This window comes from Chelmon rostratus, chromosome 15, assembly GCF_017976325.1.
Source record: "Chelmon rostratus isolate fCheRos1 chromosome 15, fCheRos1.pri, whole genome shotgun sequence".
Lineage (NCBI taxonomy): Eukaryota > Metazoa > Chordata > Actinopteri > Chaetodontiformes > Chaetodontidae > Chelmon > Chelmon rostratus.
In genome coordinates, this window is record NC_055672.1 from 24431707 (window position 1) to 24448536 (window position 16830).

Consider the following 16830-nt stretch of genomic DNA (forward strand, 5'->3'; position numbering starts at 1 on the left):
TGAGTGAAATTAAGCTGTCTGAAATAAGGGCTACCTACCAATTAATTTTTTTTCAGTACAGCAGTCTGCGTTTCTCACAGATATTACAGTAAAGTAGTAGTTAGTTACTTTAGTAGTAAAATAGTTTTTTCTACCAAAAAAAAATCTAATTTAGCAAATTAAGACAAATGTCATTCATGAAGCCATTTGTTTTATCTTATTTTTTTTTTGTTTTTTGTATTTTGTTGGTTTTTTTTGTGGTCGCCAGAATAACAAAACCTATATTTTTGACATTATGTCAGAGATCCAGTCTATTCTGACTTGCCTCCTTTCCAAGGTCCTCTCTGATGACTTGCCGGATCTCCTCCATGCTGCTCTGAGGAGCCCGGCTGTGGAGCACCTTCAGTGTGGATGTGTACTCCTCAGGCAGCAGGTAGTCCAGAGCCCCAAGGTGCTGACCCACCTTGATGAAAGTACCCCGGTTGGCACAGCACAGGTCACGAAGACGCTCCGCTGACCGCAGATGCACCTACAGGTGATGAAACAGAGAAAAAACAAAAACAGTCTGAAACAGGACACAAAGTCTCAAGAACCCAGAGTGTCATTACAGTCGATTTATTCTCTTAGAAGCAGGAGTGCAGTCAGCAAATGTCACGGCATTCTGACATGAGATATCTGATGGGCAATGTTGACATTCTGATAGAAGGATGGAGTCAAACAGTGTCACTACAAGGGTTCATCCTCTTTAGATGAGTGGAACTTTGACTTCAGGTTACACCTAGTCAACAATCAGTCAAGACTGGTTTGTCTTACATAAAACATTTTCCTCTTATTCTTACATTAACCAAATTATTTGATTTATTTTTTGACTAAACTAAACCACTCCGTCTCTCATTTGTAAGGCATGAACAATTATATAGTTTGTCAAAGGCAACAGGATTCCTTCTCCAGAGCTCATTGACCAATTGTAGTTTGTAGCTCACTTATTCAATTACTAACCAAAGACTAGTTGTCAAGTTATCAGGTCACAGACCAAAACATTGGTTAAAACACAAAAAAAAAACAATAGTGACTTCATTGACTTTAACATTGAAATTAGCTTGTTCAGAAACGTTGCAGTAATAAATTCTGCTTGGATTGGGACATCTGTAGTCCTTCTACATGCTTGTATCGTTCGACATATTTTGGACTTTTGTTGACTTTTGACTGAAAATCTGGGACCTTGATGACTGATTGCCATAACAAAATCCTGAAGAAAACCTTAAGTGACTTCATAATTTCATGTCACTTGTGTTTCAGTAAGTTTAGTACAGTCATCTCGTTAACACTGTAACACACTGGCTTTGTGCACTGGGGTACCATTATGTTGAAACAGGACAGAGCTCTGTGGTCTGGAATATCTTTTATGCTGGAACATTAAGTAAGGAGACAATTGGAAAAAAAATCCAAATTCAACAAAATGAGGGACAAGAAATCAAAACAGAACAAAAATATTTCTGTTAAATAGGCAACAATTATTGTAAAGTTGAACCAAAATATAATACCAACATACTGTGTATGTATATGACTCTGAAAACCAAATGAAAATAAGAGATAACAACAGAGTCATAATCAAGTGAGAAACTATTTTAAATAATGGCCCTTAATGGGGTCTGGGGTGTGCCTGCGTGATTGTGTGTGTGTGTGTGTGTGTGTGTGTGTGTGTGTGTGTGTGTGTGTGTGTGTGTGTGTGTGTGTGTGCGTGTGTGTCTGCGGTGGTCCCGTTCCGTCTGTCCCTTTTGAACCAGCTGGAAGTGATAATGCTTATAGAGAGCTCCTCTCCTGAGACCAGTGCAAATAAAAAGCCGTGAAATTAGCTCTCCTTAACCTCTGTAATCCCCACTACACACACCATGAATACAGACCAGCACACACACACACAAACACACACACACACACAAGTCATGTTCCCATAGGACCATTTGACATGAGTGTCATCTGGGCAATTATGACAAAGCAATGACAGAAACAAGTCAACAGAGATGACCAGATGAGCCTTTCTGCTGAAATTGCACTATGATACTTTTCTATATAAAAACCATCACAACACCATCTGAACCACCTACACATGCCTGGCTGTATGGAACAGCAAAGGTAAAAGCTTTAACACATTATAGGTAGTATCAATGACGTGGTTTATCACACATTAAAGTTCACAGAAAGTTAATTTAATTTTGAATTGCTTTCCCACTGTTAATATAAAATCACATTTTCATACATGGCTCTTAAAGCAAAACAACAAATGAGTCTGTTTGAAAGTAACTCAATCCTGACATCTGAACGATTAATAAAAATAAAGATTTTTGTTCCTTCAGGGTCATGTAGGGAACATTACTTTGAGATTAATAATTGTGATAAAGCTATAATTTTAAATTAAATGTCATAATAGTAGGAATGTCGAAACTCAAATCTGAGGAAAATGTCTAACATGATGACAGTAACAGAAAATAATAACAAATAATCAAATAATAACACAGACTTATTCCTTGTTGCTCATTCCTTCCATTTTGACTGATTTCCTAATTGACTGAATAAAATCTGTTATTTGATAATAGAGATTAAATGTTTTTGTATGGTCTTAATCATTTTTTAGCACTGATAGTCACATTATCTTGAAAAAAAAAAGAATCGGACAAAAACAGTCTAAAAAAGGCTAAATCATGTAAAACATCTCTCATACAGTTTGGCTTTAATCAGAAAATATGCTTAAATTATAGATCTTATATTGAAATGTCATTAATGGTCATCGGTCCTGTCATGTGATCATATCATGTTGCTGTTTAACTGCCGGCTTGTTGTGCAAATTAATAGTTCTAATCAAAATGTAATTCAGACCAACAAAATCAGTTACAATTGTTTTTGAGGTCTTAAAATAGTAGAACACAGTTTGTTGCACTGACCATCAAGTGGTTTTTACATGATTTTGTGTACATTTTATATCGACTTACTGACAATGAGGTCCAAGAGTTAATAGAATAACAACGACAATGAGACCGTGACATCCTAATAAAACTACTGCAGCTTGTCATCGCCTCAAAGTGAATGATACAACAGCATTACAATATTCTGACCAGCGCTGGAAATTAATTTTTGCTTCCACCAGCCAAAGTGGTTGGTGTACCAGCCACTCATATTTCTCAACCAGGCCCACCACTTCTGTAATCACATGCAAATTAAGTTTTTGTAGCATTGCTTTGAAAAAAAAAAACCAACAACAACTAATACACATTTTCCATAAAAGTATTAATTGAATTTTTATTCAGTTATGGTTATCCATTTTTAATTTTCTCTTTCTCACACCACACACACTCTCACATGCACACACTCACACACACTCTCCACAATAACAAAATACAGACCTTCAGTTTGACCTTCACATCCTTCAGTTTGAAATGGCAGCAATTTTGAGCCTGCGTGTTTTGTCTTTAACTGCAGTGAAATGTTAAGGGTATGTCTTTCCAGCCTCAGTCTTAAGGCTTTTTCACTCCGCTGTCATGCACATGAATGGCGTGTTTGAGTACTGGTTTGTCATGTACAGGTTTTCAAAATAAATCAATGACAAAAAACAAAGCTTTATCAATATTATTATGCTCTTAATGTTTCACATAAAGAAAAACAACAGCCTCTGCCTTCAAACAGCCACAGGTCACCTGAAGTCACGTTTAAGATATTTCTGTCAGAATGGGTTTGGAAGCTGATTTGGGGACAGATCAGAATGAAAATCTGGTATTAGTTTGCCCACGGCTCCTAGCCTAATCATCAGAGTCATCATCACTCCTCTCTCTCAGTAATCAGTATGCTTTGTCCAATGGAGGCGGGCTCACTGCTAGAGGATGACATCACCATGGCAATGCTGCTCACTGACAGTCTGAGAGCTATGCTGCTCTGGGATAGGCTTATGCTGCCTCCGCCCACCATCTCCACACATGCACCGTCCAATCAAATGGACTGTGGAAATTAGACACACGGGTTAATTTGTGGGAAAACACAGAGACACAGGAACTGTGCAGAATGCCTTTGGGTATCTCTATACTCATCCTCTTCACACAGTTGGCAAGGACCGTAAATAAAAGGCTGGAGGTGTGTGTGTGTGTGTGTGCCTGTGTGTGCTTTGGTGGGTGGTGTGTAATGGATGAGAGAGGGTGAAAGGACTAGGGAGTGAAAGCTAGAATAGACAGGAGAAAGATAGATAAAGCAAGGAGGAAGTGTGGGTGAGAAAAGGAAAATGGGCAAAAGGAAAAAGAAAAGATGGAAAGGAGGGAAAGAAGGGACCTTGAAAAGCTTTTATTGAAGTAATTTATCTGGATGAACTTTTCATCTGCAGCAGTTTCTTTACCTGTCATGTCAAAATGGCAGTTTCCAGTTCAGCTTGTAGAATTGTGTGAACAAAGAAAGATACATAAAAATATAAATATAAATATAAACGGGGAACAACAGGCTTAATAAATTGTGCAGGTGTCCATAGGGGTGGGAATCTTTGGGATTTGATTAATGGTGGCACAATTTGATTCAGGGTCAAAAACTGATTCAAAATAGTTGTAATTAATTAAATGATTAGAAATGGGGCACTATTTGCAAGCTCTTAAGATGTATTCATATTAATGGGGAAAAGCAGCTTTTGAGCACATTCACTGTCTGAAGACTAATGGTTGGGCTGTAATTAAAGAGGAGGACAAATGAATAAAGTCTGTCTCTGTGCATCCGGACAGTAACAAATCATCATCATTGAAACAAAACAAAACAGAGAAAAGAAATAGAAAATGCTGGCTGAAATTGTAAAAAATGCAAATTGAGTCTCTGTAGTGATCCAACTACTGTAAACATTCACACTGTAGCCTGTAGGTCTTTGAAAAAGACTTTTACCTGGTGATCAGAAGTTATTATGATCCGTTATAATGAATAAAATGAATGTTAAATATTTGCAAATTTCTATTTACCAGTAAGTTAGCTGCATAATCTCCTCCAATAATCCAGCACTGTGTAAAGCAGCATGATCTGCGTTGATTTTCTGAACTGTCAGTGACACTAACTTAATGAAGGTCACTCAATATGTGACTGAATAAATAAAAGAGAGACATGAAGTAACATACAACAGTCTCTATGAGAATAATGACATGGCAGAAGTACAGGAAAGGAAAATGAGCAGATGAACACAGACATTAGTGGGTGTTCTGCTCTGGTTTGCATATTATATGTTCTTCATGTCAGATCATAAAATCCAAATGCACCCCAACAGCTGCCTACACTTAAGATGTCCAGATGTCCTCTGATGCAGGTGATTGTTCTGTGTTAGCACTTGTTGACCTCAGTTCTGTGTTCAGCACAGATCATCACATCCTGATTGAGAGGTTACAAGACTGGCTGGGCATATCATTAGACTGGTTTCACCCTCACTGACACAAGTTTCGCTATTTCTGTTGGTGTCTGGCCCTGAACCTGTGGGGCGGTTCTGGGATCCCTGTTATTCTATTTATATTTGCTCCCCTTGGGACAAATTCCAAGACAAAATCTTTTGTGAAAATGACAAACAAATAATGGTTTTCGGTAGACTAGATTGATTGACGTGTTCAATATAATCTTAGGAGAAAAAATACTAAAAATGTCAACTGTTTTCACTGATTAAAACTAGACTAACATAGTTATGGTTTTCGTTGACTCAAGACTAAAATGGCCAGACTTTTCATCAACTAAAACTTGACTTTAAAGAAAAGGGTTCAACTAAAGAAAAGATATTTGGCACAGGACTAAATTTAAAAAAAAAAAAAGAGCTCACAAAATTCACAGCAGCAGTCTGAGCCTGGGTTTAAGCAAAGTCTGACTCACTCAGTAAACGCAGAGCTACAAATTCCAATGCCCTCTTTATAATACCTAACACAACTCACAGCAGCAAAAACATATGCTTTCTCATGCCACTTAGGTCGGTCCCTTTCCAGAGAGGTCTCAGAACACTAAGATCTGAGACCTGCTGGTGTCTTCAAGAGGCACAAAAAAACGTGAAAAGAAAACCTGGGGAAAATTTTTGGGCCAGAGTGTCAGTCTCAGTCTGTTAAGCCTCTGTTAAGTCTCCTCCTGCTGTGATCACCTACAGTATACTGTGTACAGCCAGATTTACTATGTACTTTATGTCATTTACACGTTTTTTCTACTGCTGGTGTCAGACAATGAAGCTAGTAAGAAAAACATAGGAATACTGTCCATTTGGTCATGGCTCATGAAGCCATGCTGCTGGCTGTTAATCAATCTATATTTTATCACTGTGACATCATCTGACAAAGTCACTATAAACATAGAGTAGTGACAGGAGCTGTTATACAGCAACATTTAAAATGAGTGATCACAGAGAAGTCGTCTTAACTCCAGCCTACATCATGTTTAATATTTCCATGTGTTGTGGCACTGCAATAGTCAGGCTCTAATAAATATTGAACTACATGTGTGAAAACCTGTGGATAATCACACATTGTGATTATTTATTTTTAATGTCACCCAGTCAGCATGTTGTGTTTTTTCTGAGGAGCAAATTTGGAGGATACTGCATGCTGCAACTAAACTTAAGTGGAAAAGTGGGACACTTTTAAGGGTTACCGCTGTAGTCACAAATCTGATCACAGTCTGTCTTTGTTTTCCTGGGCTACCTGTAAGTCAGGCTCGGCCTTCCTCCAGTCCAGAAGGAGGTGGTAATGCTCCTGAAGCTATCTGGTAACTGGAAAAAAACACCTGAGCTCCTAAGGATTGTAACAAACTCTGAATTCAATGAACATCAGGCAAACGCCACCTTCATGTTTCCATTGCAACCCAACCAAATGGGGGTCAGAGAAGACCTCGAAATCCACTGAGTGGTCCACTTGAGAATGGTGCTGATCATCCGCTTCTAACCAGTCCCTCCAGTGCAACCATTCCCCTGGCCAGCTGACCTAGGTGACCCTTTATGTTGTGTGCATGGAGTATTATGGTCACCGTTTACCAGCCTCCAGATTGAGACTGGATCAATTCATTGGCTATCATTTACCTTTTTGAAGGGCAGAGCCTCCAAGTGAAATGAAGTTAAATTCTGTCACTATGTATAAATACTGTTCTGATTTCTGATTGAGCCTGAGGTTGAGTCAACTTCATCTTTTGTATTGACTATTATATTTATATGACATCATGATAACTTTCTAAAGGTTACCTTCCTGGATCGTATTTCATGTCTCAACGATACTATGTACCCAACAACACAGGTCATTACATTTTAATGCTTTCAGTCTTCATGCCTGGTAAGCATAAGAAAGTCATAAGTATGAAGTTTGTTCTTCCGGACACGTTTGTACTGTGAGGATAATTAACAGTGCTGCCTCTGGAGGATGCTTATGGAGCTTTCTAGTTTTAGGCTTCTTGTCTATTTCAGTGGAGAGTTGAAGTGTGATGATTAGAATCAGACAGGGACACTTGGTTTGTTTCAGGTAGTCTCTTTCCAAGGCTAAAATCTGAATTAACAGTTTGGTACATTATCAGTCACATCAATGGAAAAATATACTACCCAGTTTTGGAAAAGTGCGATCATTCTGCTGAGAACTCTTTAAATGCAGTGCTTGGCTCCTTGTTCTTTTTGTTTCTGTTTGACTGTCTCTCTTTATGTATTAAAGTGTTGGCCATAGGACCAGTTCCCTGCGGTGCAAGTTGCTGGATATCAAATCATTTTCGAGGAATCACTCATACTCTCCCTTTGTGCTCTCTGATTGGGTGTAAGACAGACAACTCAACCAAACTGCTAATAAAATATTTATTCAGGCACATAACTAAATCATGTTTTCCTTTTTTTATTTTTCCTTTTTAAAATAAATAATATTGTGCATCAGTTTCTTAATATTATCCGTTAATTCTAAAATACACCTTTAATCAATCCAGATTATCTGCACAGTATCACAGGGGTGGGCAACAATTACTTGAAAATATCCAATTCTCAGTAACTCATATGCTAGAAAGGTAAGGCCAACTGTATTTTCCCTTCCTTTTGTCTCTCCCCTCTCTGTCTAGTGGACTGACATCACTCCAGGGTGTGGCCGACAGGTTGGACCAGCCTCCTGGCTGATTGGGCACAGGTGTGCACCATGAATTTACAGTATATCAACACCAGAGATTCAACCAGTATTCGTCGAACCCGACCTATTCCTGTGTTTGTGCTCCAGTAATTCCAGTCACCTAATCTCATCTATGCCCAGCCTGTCTGCTCTCACTGTGAGACCTCGTGTGGAAAACTGTCGCTCCTCCTCTTCTGGACCCTGTTTGTCAGTGGACACCTTGGATCACCCGAACTCCCTCCTGTGGATCTTGTTTGGACCTCATCTGTCTGCTCTCCCTGTGACTCAGATCTGGACTCACAGGCTTTGCAGCATTGGACTCTGCTGTACTGTTGGGACAATTACCGGTTTGCTTGCTGAACTCTCATTAAAAATGGTTGTTTTTACATACTCCTGTCTACCGTCTACTCTGCCTGAACTTGGCATTAGAGTCTGTTAAAACCCATAAAAACATAACAGTACGATTCAACCAACATGGATTCCCATTCAAACGCTGAGATAGCAAGGATTCATTACATCCTGCATCATCAGGGACAATTACTCTGACAGCAGGACCAAAAACTAGAAGCCATCCATGCCCAACAGCAAGCCGTCTGCAATCATTGAAACTCCTCCAGAAATGTGTCTCTCACTGTTTCACCAGCTCCGCCGAACCTGCTGCCTACAATACCGACCACTGCATGGCAACACCAGGTTTTCGTGAGTCTCATGCCACTGACCCCGAGCCACTCTCTGGGGCTTTCTGTAAATGTCATGGGTTTCTCCTACAGTGTAGAACATTGTTCCAGCAGAAAACATTAACCTTTCCCTCACTTATCTCTAAGATTCATTACATGATTGGTGTCTTGAGAGGGTCAGCTTTAGAGTGGGCTGAGGCATGGTACTCTTGGGGGCACTGGAGGATCTCACGTTGGATGGGTTCCTGTCGGAACTCCGGGACATGTTCGACCTACCCCGATATGTTGGTAATCTCTTTTGTCACATCAAAATGGGCAAAAATCCTGATGAACTCATGGTTCACGATGAATATCTGCTTAAAATGCTCTTGGCTGCTAGGAAGAAAGCCATCACACAGATATGGCTTGTCAGCAACCTAAGATGTTTGAAGAAACTGGCCTCCACCTTAAGACCACGATCAGACGTGATAAATCACAAAATACTGGAAAAAATGAATTACAATATACAGTACGTGTACAGCATTTTGTGGGAGGTGCTTCGGGAGTATGAAGTCCGGGGCCCTTTATTACGGGCTGTCCGGTCTCTGTATGACTGGAGCAGGAGCTTGGTTGGTTGCCGGCAGTAAGTCAGACCTGTTCCCAGTGCATGTTGGACTCAACATGCACTGGCAGGGCTGCCCTTTGTCACCGGTTCTGTTTATTATTTTTATGGACAGAATTTCTAGGCGCAGCCAAGGGCCAGAGGGAGTCTGGTTTGGGGACCACAGGATCTCATCTCTTTTTGCGGATGATGTTGTCCTGTTGGCTTCTTCAAACCAGGACCTCCAGCATGTGTTGGGGCGGTTTGCAGCCGAGTGCGAAGCGGCTGGGATGAGAATCAGCACCTCCAAGTCCGAGGCCATGGCTCTCGACCGGAAAAAGGTGGCTTGCCCCCTCTGGGTTGGAGGAGAGCTCCTGCCTCAAGTAGAGGAGTTCAAGCATCTTGGATCTTGTTCACGAGTGAGGGAAAGATGGAGCATGAGATTGACAGGTGGATCAGTAATGCGGCCAATGCCGGCCATTGTACTGGTCCGTTGTGGTGAAGAAGGAGCTGAGCCGAAAGGCAAAGCTCTTGATTTACCAGTCAATCTACGTTCGTACCCTCACCTATAGTCATGAACTTTGGGTCATGACCAAAAGAACGAGATCTCGGATACAAGCAGCTCCCTTAGAGATAGGGTGAGGAGCTCTGTCACTTGGGAATAGCTCAGAGGCCCCGGATAAGCAGAAGAAAATGGATGGATGGATGGATGGATATACAGTACATGCCTCTAATATGTAGTACATTCCATATGTAATTGAAAGACCCTTTCTCTTTACAAGTATAATTTTGCCTATGTCAACCCCCTCCCCTCCTCTCCACCCCAGCATTCTGGCACAAAATGGCTGCTGTGCATCACCCAGTGGGGGCTACACATTGGAGGTGGTTGACGTGAGCTTCCCCAATCACTGAAGCACTATGATCATCATGATAAAACATATATAAATATACTCCATTGTTATTATTATGCTTTCTTTCGCCCCAACACAATAGTAAAATTAAAATTACAAAAGGAAAAAAGGTTTTCTGCAGTTCTAATCATTCCTTCTATTCATACAGGCCATTCAGTTTTTTTCCTTACAAAGACCTTTAATACATAAATACAATATAATTAACAAAAAGAAAAGATTTTGACCTGATGTGTGGTGTGTTTTTGAATTTTGTATTTCTCAAGTTAATTGATATTCCAAATATACAACAATAGATAATTAATTATGTCTTATTGTGTAGCAGGAGTCAAAGGTGTGATTGTGTGCAGCTGGACAGCAGAGAGCAGTCCTAAACCGGGACCCAGCTGCAGTAATTGATTTCTGCTGCCACACCAGGACTAAATGACTGGGATTAGTGGACTATGAACAAGGCCTATTTATTATTGGGATGCTCATGATTAGCTCGTTACTCAGCTCACTGAGGCTCATCGTGCCGCCTGTCACACGGGGAACTGTGTGGATGTGTGTGTTTGCGTACAGATTTAAGCCCATGTAGTCAATAGGCCTTGTCTACACATATAATAGCTGCGAAGCCTGAGGAGTTAGCAAAGCCATTGACAAGAAATCCTCCAGCATTTAATACAATGGCACAGAATGTATAGTATCTAAATAGACTAAGGCTCAGCCCAGGCCCTTCTGCTGCTCCACATATTAAAAATGTCATTTATTTTAACACAGCCCAACAGCAATACAACAAGGTGGGGAAAATACAAGCTATTCGTTATCTCTTACAGCCAAGTGTATACGTAAGCTCTTACTGTGCCTCAGTGATGATGCTGTTTTCTCTCACTGTGATATGAGAGGAAAAGCAAAAATATGGGACTCAATGACAAATGAGGGGAAAAAACACGAAGGAATGAGAGAAAGAGAAGAGGTGTTGGGGGTGATTTTTCACTGAGAGCCACAGTTAATTTCATACTAATTTTATTGCCATGCTTCAGTAATTGTGCCTCAGTGCCACATGAATGGCAGAAACACTCTGCCACAAGCCTGTGGATACTCAGTATTAATAAGGATCAGCAGAACCGCTGTTCACATAAGTACACAGTCGACACACCACACACACCATAGACCATACAATGGAATTCCCAAACCTGGGAAGTGAATAGTATATATTTTTGTAACAATTTGCCAACAAAATCCGTATATCTTCAAAACTCAAAACATATTTCTTGATATTAGAACAAAATCACGTACAACCCTGATTCCATAAAAGTTGGGAATCTGGGTTTACAGAGTTTATGAATATACGAAATATGGTTTTACGAATATCCTTTATATAATCACGTTTCATAAAGTGGTGAACCTCGCTCTGTCCTTGCTTGTGAACAGCTGAGCCTTTCGAGGATGCCCCTTTCATACTCAACCATGATACTATCACCTGTTATGAATTAACTTGTTTACCTGTGGAATGATCCAAACTGGAGTTTTTGGAGCATTCAACAACTTTACCAGTCTTTTTTTTTGGTCCTGTCTCAACTTGTTTGAAACGTGTTGCTGGAATCAAAATTCAGAATAAGCAGATATTGACAAAAATCAATGAAGCTGATGAGGTCACACATTAAATATATTGTCTTTGTACTGTTTTCAATTGAGGATATGTCAAAAAGGATTAGCGATTTAGCACCCTCAGATTTCCTGTCAAAAAAAATGGAAAATACTCTTGAAAAAAAAAATTACATGGTGTCATTTTCCAGAAATGTATGCCAAATGAGTATGACACTGTCAGCACTTCCACTTTTACAGTAAAGGCCTATCCAGCTGTCGCACTGAAATGGTTTTCTCGTAAATAATATGGACAAATAGAGCAGACCGGAAAAGTCACTCACTGGTTTTTCTTAATTTTTGTTTTTCTACATTGTAGATTCATATTAAAGACATCTAAACTATAAAATAACACATATGGAATTATGTAGTAAACAAAAAAGGGTTAAACAAACCAGAATATGTTTTATATTTCAGATTCTTTGAAGCAGCCACCTTTTGCTTTGATGACAGTTTTGCACACTCTTGGTATTCTCTCAATCAGCATCATGAGGCAGTCACCTGGAATGGTTGTCAGTTCAGTTAGTTATTTGTGGAATTTCTTGCCTGTATTTTGGTCTGATGAGTCAAAATTTGAGATTTTTGGTTCCACCTGCCACATCTTTGTGAGACGCAGAAAAGGTGAGTGGATTGTTTCAACATGTCTGGTTCCAACGATGAAGCATGGAGGAGGAGGTGTGATGGTGTGGGGGTGCTTTGCTGGTGACACTGTTGGTGATGTATTCAAAATTGAAGGCACAATTAACGAGCACGACTACCACAGCATTCTGCAGCGACATGCCATCGCATCTGGTTTGTGCTTAGTTGGACCATCATTTGTTTTTCAACAGGACAATGACCCCAAACACACCTCCAGGCTGTGTAAAGGCTATTTGACCAAGAAGGAGCGTGATGGAGTGCTGCGTCAGATGACTTGGCCTCCAAAATCACCTGACCTAAACACGGTTGAGAAGGTTTGGGATGAGTTGGACCACAGAGTGAAGGTAAAACAGCCAACAAGTGCTCAGCACCTCTGGGAGCTCCGCCAAGACTGTTGGGAAACCATTTCAGGTGAATGCCAAGAGTGTGCAAAGCTGTCAGCAAAGCAAAACGTGGCTACTTCCAAGAATCTAAAATATAAAACATTCGTTTATTACATAATTCCATATGTGTTCCTTCATAGTTTTGATGTCTACAGTATGAATCTAGAATGTAGAAAGTAATAAAAATAAAGAAAAAACATAGAGTGAGAAGATGTGTCCAAACTTTTGACTGTTAGTGTGTATGATGAACCTTGGATGTTCATCCATAGTGGCAAAAAATGGTGAATTTCCAAGTATTAGGAGAATGAAAAGGCCAAATAGCAATATCTTATCTTTACATATGCCAAGGTTATCATAGTAGATAGATTTTGGCATGACATACTTGTTTTCTTTTCCAGTCAAAATAGGGAGAACACTGGCATGGCCTTGCAAAATTCCAATGGGATCGAAACAAACTTTCTTTCCGGACTAACCCAGGCTGTCAGCTCACGAATAGTTTGTGTCACTCTGACAAACTCAAAAGCCCTATGTTGAAGCTTCATCCCAATTGGAAAGCTATGTGTCATTGTCCTGCTAACAAGATTAACTGCGGATTAGGAGTCATTAACACTCTTTCTTTCATACATCTGGACACAAAGCCACAGGGAAGACTCCAACACACCGATAATCAATGGATTATTTCTTCACCTGGGACAAAAACTGGTGTCTCACCTTAAAGAAGACATAAACAAAGAATGACATACAGCAAAATCTCTCTCTCGCTCTCTTTCCCCCCTCTGTCTGTAACCTACACACAATCACCCCTTCATCTCCTCCTCTCACTCTGATGAGAACAGATCACAAAGGAAAGGTCTAAATCATTTAGACGTCAATCAATTAGATGTGTAATCAGTCGGTAAACCAGTTAACATGATTCTCTTTACGATAAATATAACATTGACATCTATGCTATGTAAAGTAAGCCTAATGCCATGGAAAAACATTGCCTCGTGACAATTGTGAAAATGATCCCTGTTATGATTACTTGAATTACCTGAATGTGTTCAACCTGCTATCCCTTTCCTTTAATTAATATCAAATTCATGCTTCTGTTAGTTAAGCAAAAAGATCTTGAAGATCCCCTCCAGACATGCTTTAAGATGTATATGAAATGCTTTACTTTTAAATAATGATTTGCATATGATACAATTTTCCACAAAAACATGTTATAATCTTCTTAAAATGTCGTCTGCTCCTTCTCCCTTATTTAAAATCCAACAATCTATGAATATGTATTTTTCATGAACCATTTTTCATTTCCAAAGTTTAACTGCTGGACACAAGATGTCACTGAAAAGTCAATTCTCAGTGTTTGTGCACTGCAGGCTTCAGGTTTTCCCACCACACTTAAAGTAAACTGAATATTGGACCAGGAGTGACTTCCAAATTATTTGTGATGTCACAAATAATGCTTGTAGGCCCTCCCCTTGAAACTGGATTTCTTGTCATTTCCAATCAAATTTCAGCAGATGAATGTGAGAACAGCCTTCTAGTGTCACATACACCAGTCTGCACAGTGAAGCTCAAACATTCCACTGTAAGAAAAAGAAGAAAATACATTTTTGGACAGAGGGGGACTTTAAACAGTGTCTCTCATGAATGCTCTGTGTAAATTTTGGAACATATTATTTGATTTAATCTTTGTTGATTGACCATAGTGATGATAGTACGTGTCAGCACAAATCTGTAAAACACTGATGGCAATGTAGAAATAGTGGAATCATCGTAGAACAAATACAATGACATTACTAACTAATGACATTTATGTTCATGGGTCTGTCGCTTCAGTGAATGGTGGGAGGTTTCCATATATACCCACCATTGGGTGCTACAATATTAACTCATGCAAACTACTCATTTTAGGTACACTAAAATTAAAAATTTTGAGTGCATCTATAAAGACTTTCAAAATACAGTACGTGTACAATGAATAACAACACTTTCACCTTTTCAATGAACGAGAAGTCTGTGGATATCCAAAGCACCACAAGCATTGTCATCTGCTAAACCTGTTGTGTACCACACAAGCTGAGATTTTCTGCCATTTTTAATTGTGTCTGTTAATAATAGTATAGTGGCAACAAATGTATTAGCATTATGATAATATTATTATTATTAGAAATATGTTTTCACAGGTTTCAAATTAGCTTTTTTCTTCAAAATATTCCACACATCAAAAATCTAGACCAAGCTGCTGTTTTGCAGCTTTACATGCAAGTGCAGTTGTTTTAAGGTCTGTTTCATATAAACACTTCCTAATCAAAAATAGTATAAGCCATTGATCAAATTTGGTGCACACATTCACAGCACAGCCGTGGTACATTCTGCCTCAAGGGGCACCAAAATTTTCAAAAAGTTTATTTCTCCTAATTGGCTCCAAGATTTTTTCTAAAATGAAGATGACATGATCTATGGTCTTGTCCCAGTCTGGTTTTGATTGATCAAAGTTGCTGGGGTTTATGAGCTAACAATTCTCAAAAATACTCAGAATTTTGCCTGAAATCATCAGAAGTTCCTAAGACTGAAGAAAATTTACTTCACTGCAACCTAAGGTCAATTACTTCAAACTCCACCAAAATTTATTCACAAATTTAGGAGATGAAATGTAAAAAGTTTTGAAATATGTCCAAAATTGAGGATGCAGTGACACACTCGCTATCTTGCCAAATTATTTAAGTCCATCTTGGGAACCTTAGTGTGTGCAGCACTTGAAAACTAGTTGTTGTTTTTTGTTTTTTCCCTTCTTTACTCAACTGACCTGTTGATATATGAACTGACAGGAGATTTAATCGGAAGCTCAGGATGAACAAAAGTTAAAGAAAATAAAGAAATGACTGAACTGAATCATCTTTTTTTTTTTAAGTCATTGTTATGTGCAGCTTCAAGAGGCAGAAACATCCTCCATGGTTTCAAATTAAGGACCATACAAGCAGTTTTGAGCAATCAGCCAAGTAAGTTTACCATTCAGCTGCCACTTAGCATCAAATTCATAACTTATGATGTTAAAAAACTCAAAGGGAAATATAAATATCTATCAGACATTAATGAAACACATTGGTTGTAGTGCAGAAGCGTATTATGCTGACTTCAGATATTTTTATCTACATGACAGCTGTGAAACTCAAATGTGCACTATCAATGGGTGACTAGGGCTGAAAGACCCACCTACACGTCACCAAACCAGAAGTAGTTAGCAAAGTAGCTGCTGTGCAAAGTAGTCATGCTTTCACAAGAAAATGTCAGACAATGAATATTATGAGGAAGAGCTCAGACACAAATTTCTGCAGAGCAACTGTGGACAAGTTTGAGCCAGACTACACTGAGGAGGAGATGGTGTTGAGGAAAGCAGAGTGAGGCAGGGAAGAAACAAGAGGAGGGCACACAGTCACTGTCACTACAACACCGGATCAACCAGCCTCTGGAACGTAAGAGAATGAATGAATGTAAGACAATGAATGGGAGATTTTGGAATGACTGAGTTTTGTATATGGGCTTATTTATGTTACTGTTCTGTAATGTATTTAAAGGTTTTTTTTTTTCAAATATACAGAGCAGAAGAAGAAATTCATTAGCTTTCCTGTACTTATTGTCTGCACAACTACCACGATGATATATCAACTGTCTGTTCATTCTACCATTAACTACATATTTGAGTGTTGTGTACTTGTATCTTGGTATTTCAGGTGCTCCGCAGTGTTTTTGTGTCTCTCAAAGATCTCAGCTTCTCCCTTGTTTCGCTGGCTGCTTTTACATAGGATGTTCTCACCCCGACTCCACCTGATTTTGTATTGCTAGTGCTTCTATGTTCACGCCCATGTGTGTCTGCACCCTGTTACAGAAAAATAGAGCCCTTCTTTGTTTCCTAATTTCAGACAGACACTGATCTGACTTTTTTCACAC

At 39.3% G+C, this 16830-nt stretch overlaps 1 protein-coding gene across 1 annotated transcript in view; it reads right to left on the bottom strand.

Moving 5' to 3' along the window:
* The window catches only part of adck1 (aarF domain containing kinase 1), a 77066-nt gene that overhangs the window by 37681 nt on the left and 22555 nt on the right, over positions 1–16830 (bottom strand). The window contains exon 4 of the mRNA XM_041954599.1: positions 305–508. Within this exon, the coding sequence (XP_041810533.1) occupies positions 305–508 (204 nt within the window). The remainder of the gene's footprint in view (positions 1–304; positions 509–16830) is intronic.